General features: G+C 38.6%; 1 protein-coding gene across 2 annotated transcripts in view; it reads right to left on the bottom strand.

The window, feature by feature from the left end:
* LOC107590582 (H(+)/Cl(-) exchange transporter 7-like) overlaps positions 1-2,665 on the bottom strand; it is a 23,472-nt gene that overhangs the window by 19,957 nt on the left and 850 nt on the right. Inside the window, exons 2-4 of one of the 2 annotated variants that reach the window (XM_016279426.1) lie at positions 2,497-2,571; positions 1,582-1,647; positions 1,322-1,387 (exon numbers count right to left, since the gene is read on the bottom strand). In XM_016279426.1, coding sequence (XP_016134912.1) covers positions 1,322-1,387; positions 1,582-1,647; positions 2,497-2,571 — 207 coding nt within the window. The remainder of the gene's footprint in view (positions 1-1,321; positions 1,388-1,581; positions 1,648-2,496; positions 2,572-2,665) is intronic. The other variant, XM_016279427.1, reaches the window with a different exon arrangement.

Here is a 2,665-nt window from a genome sequence, read left to right as displayed (position 1 = left end):
TTTATTTTTGTTATCACTATGGCCATTTGACTTATAGCAGTGTCCAGTGTTTCCCATACATTGAGTTATTACCTCGTTGAATAAACGGATCACTGCACGTTTCAAAATTAAAATACAGCGTGGGTGTTTTATATGAATGTATCTTTGAAAAGAACCGACCGTTTTCAGAAAAGCTTTGGTGTCATTTTAATTTTGTCTTTCCTGTAATGCCTGATAAAGTAGCGTTTGTGAGCGCAGTCCCAGTGTTTATTAGATTACAGCCGTTACCGGGGAAACCGCTATATCTCCTGCTCCAACAGCGTCTCCTGCTGGCGTAGAATGAATTAACATTTGCAAGTCTGTGGGAAACACTGGTGTCTGTCAGCAAACATAAACAAAAAGCAAGCTTCAGAACTGTTTTGAGAAGGTGCTTAAGTTTTGAGCCATGTATTATTACTCTAAATAAGGCTACTACTACTATTACTTTCTTGTACCCTGCAATAATCATTTACTCAAACTCACTTTTATGAGATGAAGGGGGAAAAAAAGAAAAAAAGAAAATCGGCCAAACATATCGGCCAAAAAAATCGGAGGCCTCTCTCATCTTTTTAAGTGGGAGAACTTGCACAATTGGTGGCTGACTAAATACTTTTTTTCCCCACTGTATATCGGCCGCCCTGATTTCTAAATATCGGCCAGTGAAAAACCCATATCGGTCGACCTCTAGAGTTAATCTATAATGGCTACAACAAATGACTGTTGCATAACAAGGAAACCAGAGTCTGTTCTGTCAGTACACTGAATGAGCCGCTTATATGTGGAAACGGCTTATCACTGAATGCTGTTCCACTAATCTTCAAAATGTTTGGCTGATTTGAGGAGAGATTTAGACTGCAATCACGTGTTATCCCAACATTAATTCTGAGTCAAGCCATATTTGGAGAATACTATGAAAAACACGTGCTATCCTACAAAAATAATGTGCAATAAGTTGTGTTGTCAGTTTAAAGCATTGATTTAGCATTAGCATTATTAATTACTATAAAGAAAATAATGTGATTGAACAAAAAAAACAACAATGTGTTTAGGGGTAGAGTTGATTGAACGTGTACATAAACCAACCATTTAAAAATAGCACAACATATTGTGAAATGCCCCTTAAATTTTAGACAAATTTTTAAATGGCAAACTGCCTTTCAATGGTCTCCATCAACTGTTATGGTTGTAAACTCAGAAAGTGCCTTTATATGAACAGATTACGAAGCGCACATGATCCAAGATAACCATTGAACTGAGCTTGTCATCTCCAATGCTAATGAAAATCTCTGATGGTTTTACTGACCATGTGACTCATCCGCCTCTCTTCCTCCAGAAACAACTGATTCTCGCTGTTATCATAATCAAGACTCTGAAACACAAAATGCACTAGGTTTGACATTTTACATCACAGCTCTTCAAAGACAGTTTATTTAAAGTGTACATGGTGCATTTTGTCTGTGGTTTTTAAGTTCATTTACAGAAAACCCACTGATTTTTCAAAGCATTTTTAACAGACACTCAATTGAAAGAGGGTGACTGAAGGTCAGGTCGAGATTCAATTACCTCAAATTTGAGAGACAGCAGCTTTTCGTTGTGAGGGATTTCTTTTGGTCGACTTCTCACAATGTCCTGTGTGTTTCGGGAAAAACAGACTCAGAGTTGCCCGGCCGACATTCATCAAGGGCATATAATACAGTCATTCTATGCTCATGCAATCAGAATAGGACAACACTTTATTTAGCTACATCAACTCTTTGCAGCCATGAGCAAGCGTGACCTCATGCCAACACGTTGGAAACATAAACTCACAAATGAGTTTGCATACATCGTATGCATTTTCTCAAATTATTTTTCCAAAGTGCAGGCTGAAGAAGCCGATGAGTCAGGCATTTTCCTGGTCCTTTGGTCTCTCTAGCCAAAATGGCTGATTTGAGGAGAGATTTAAACTACACTCATGCTCTATTCTAACATTCAAAGCATCAAAACCACAAACACCTTGAAATTAAAGTGACGTGACATATGGCCAAGTATGGTGACCTGTGCTCTGCATTTCCCCATCCAAAGTGCACACACACAGCAATGAACACACACCCGGAGCAGTGGGCTGCGGCACCCGGGGAGCAGTTGGGGGTTCGGTGCCTTGCTCAAGGGCACATCAGTCGTGGTATTGAAGGTGGGAGAGAGCGCTGTACATTCACTACCCCCACCTACAATCCCAGCTGGTACGAGACTCGAACCCACAACCTTTGGGTTATGAGTCCGACTCTCTAACCATTAGACCACGACTTCCCCTAAAAAACTGGGGAAAAAAAAGAAAAAAAAAAAGAAAACTGAAACTATAGCTATGTGTCAAAACAATGAAGCACTTTTCTGGACCAGAGTATAGGCTTTTATGTGTATATTTACAGTACTGCTTTGTTTGTACGCATCTTTAGAAAAAAAAATATAAAAAAAGAATTGATGTAAAAAAGTTTTTACCTCTTCGGGTGTGATTTCCTCCTCAAGGTCCACAGTGCTCAGCCTGCCTATATGAAATATACCTCCCCCGGATAACTATGAACCAAATACATTACATTTATCAAGAGTCTACTAATTTTTAATATCTCTCTTAAAATCTTTTTTATAAAAGATCTTTAATATATATATA

This window comes from Sinocyclocheilus grahami, unplaced genomic scaffold (genome assembly GCF_001515645.1).
Source record: "Sinocyclocheilus grahami isolate Dianchi unplaced genomic scaffold, SAMN03320097.WGS_v1.1 scaffold130.1, whole genome shotgun sequence".
NCBI lineage: Eukaryota > Metazoa > Chordata > Actinopteri > Cypriniformes > Cyprinidae > Sinocyclocheilus > Sinocyclocheilus grahami.
Note: the sequence above shows the minus strand (reverse complement) of the source record. Positions and strands in the feature narration are given on the sequence as shown.